The sequence below is a fragment of the Trichechus manatus genome, unplaced genomic scaffold, assembly GCF_000243295.1.
Source record: "Trichechus manatus latirostris isolate Lorelei unplaced genomic scaffold, TriManLat1.0 scaffold00315, whole genome shotgun sequence".
In the NCBI taxonomy this organism is placed as follows: Eukaryota; Metazoa; Chordata; class Mammalia; order Sirenia; family Trichechidae; genus Trichechus; species Trichechus manatus.
The window spans coordinates 566,123-567,470 of NW_004444251.1; the positions used below are offsets into that span (position 1 = coordinate 566,123).

Genomic DNA, 1,348 nt, shown 5'->3' on the forward strand with positions numbered 1-1,348 from the left:
ATCACTTTTGTATCCAGCTGCCTTTGGTTTGTGGAAGCTATTATTTTTCAGAGTATTTGAATATTCCTTATGATTGGGAAAGAATGCCAAGATGGTATGTAAATTAAAATTGGATTTTTATACTCAATCATAGTGTATTACCCAATTACAATATAACCAGTAACCAATTGGTTATTACAATAGCAATAACAGTAAATCATTACCACTTGCCATCAGGTTGACCCACCTCATGGTGACTCTCGTGTGCGTCAGAGTAGAATTGTGCTCTAGGGAGTTTTCAGAGGCTAATTTTTCAGAAGTAGATTGCCAGGCCCTTTTTCTAGAGACCATCTCAAGAATAGCTTTGACGCATTGAACACTAATGACCTGAAGACCAGACAAGTTATGGAATGACATCGAAGACATCATACATGAAGAAAGCAGGAGGTCATTAAAAAGACAGGAAAGAAAGAAAAGAGCAACATGGATGTCAGAAGAGACTCTGAAACTTGCTCTTGAACATCGAGTAGCTAAAGTAAACAGAAGAAACGATGAAGTAAAAGCTGAATAGAAGATTTCAAAGGGTGGCTCGAGAAGACAAAGAATTATAATGACATGTGCAAAGACCTGGAGTTAGAAAACCAAAAGGGAAGAACACACTCAGCATTTCTTAAGCTGAAAGAACTGAAGAAAAAATTCAGCCTTCAAGTTGCAATACTGAAGGATTCTCATGGCAAAATACTGAACAATGCAGAAAGTATCAAAAGAAGATGGAAGAAATCCAGTCATCGTACCAAAAAGAATTGGTTGATGTTCAGTCATTTCAGCAGGTAACATACGATCAAGAACCAGTGGTACTGAAGGAAGAAGTCCAAACTGCACTGAGAACTTTGGTAAAAAACAAGGCTTCAGGAATTGATGAAATTCCAATTGAGATGCTTCAACAAACGGATGCAGTGCTGGAAGTGCTCATTCCTCTATACCAAGAAATTTGGAAGACAGCTACCTGGCCAACCAACAGGAGACATCCGTGTTCATGCCTATTCCAAAGACTGGTGATCCAACAGAAAGTGGAAATTATTGAACAATATCATAAATATCACATGCAAGTAAAATTTTGCTAAAGATCATTCAAAAGGAATTGCAGCAGTACATCAAAAGGGAACTGTCAGAAATTCAAGCTAGATTTAGAGGAAGACATGGAACAAGGGTTTTCATTGCTGATGTCAGATGGATACTGACTGAAAGCAGAGAATACCAGAAAGATATTTACCTGTGTTTTATTTACTATGTGAAGACATTCGATTGTGTGGATCATAACAAATTATGGCTAACATTTTGAAGAATGGGAATTCCAGAACACTTAATC

General features: G+C 37.3%; 1 protein-coding gene across 1 annotated transcript in view; it reads left to right on the forward strand.

Annotated features, from left to right (window-relative positions):
* Window positions 1-1,348, forward strand: part of LOC101342057 (methylsterol monooxygenase 1) — a 14,377-nt gene that overhangs the window by 9,326 nt on the left and 3,703 nt on the right. Inside the window, 1 exon segment of the mRNA XM_004391296.2 lies at window positions 1-94. Coding sequence (XP_004391353.1) covers window positions 1-94 — 94 coding nt within the window.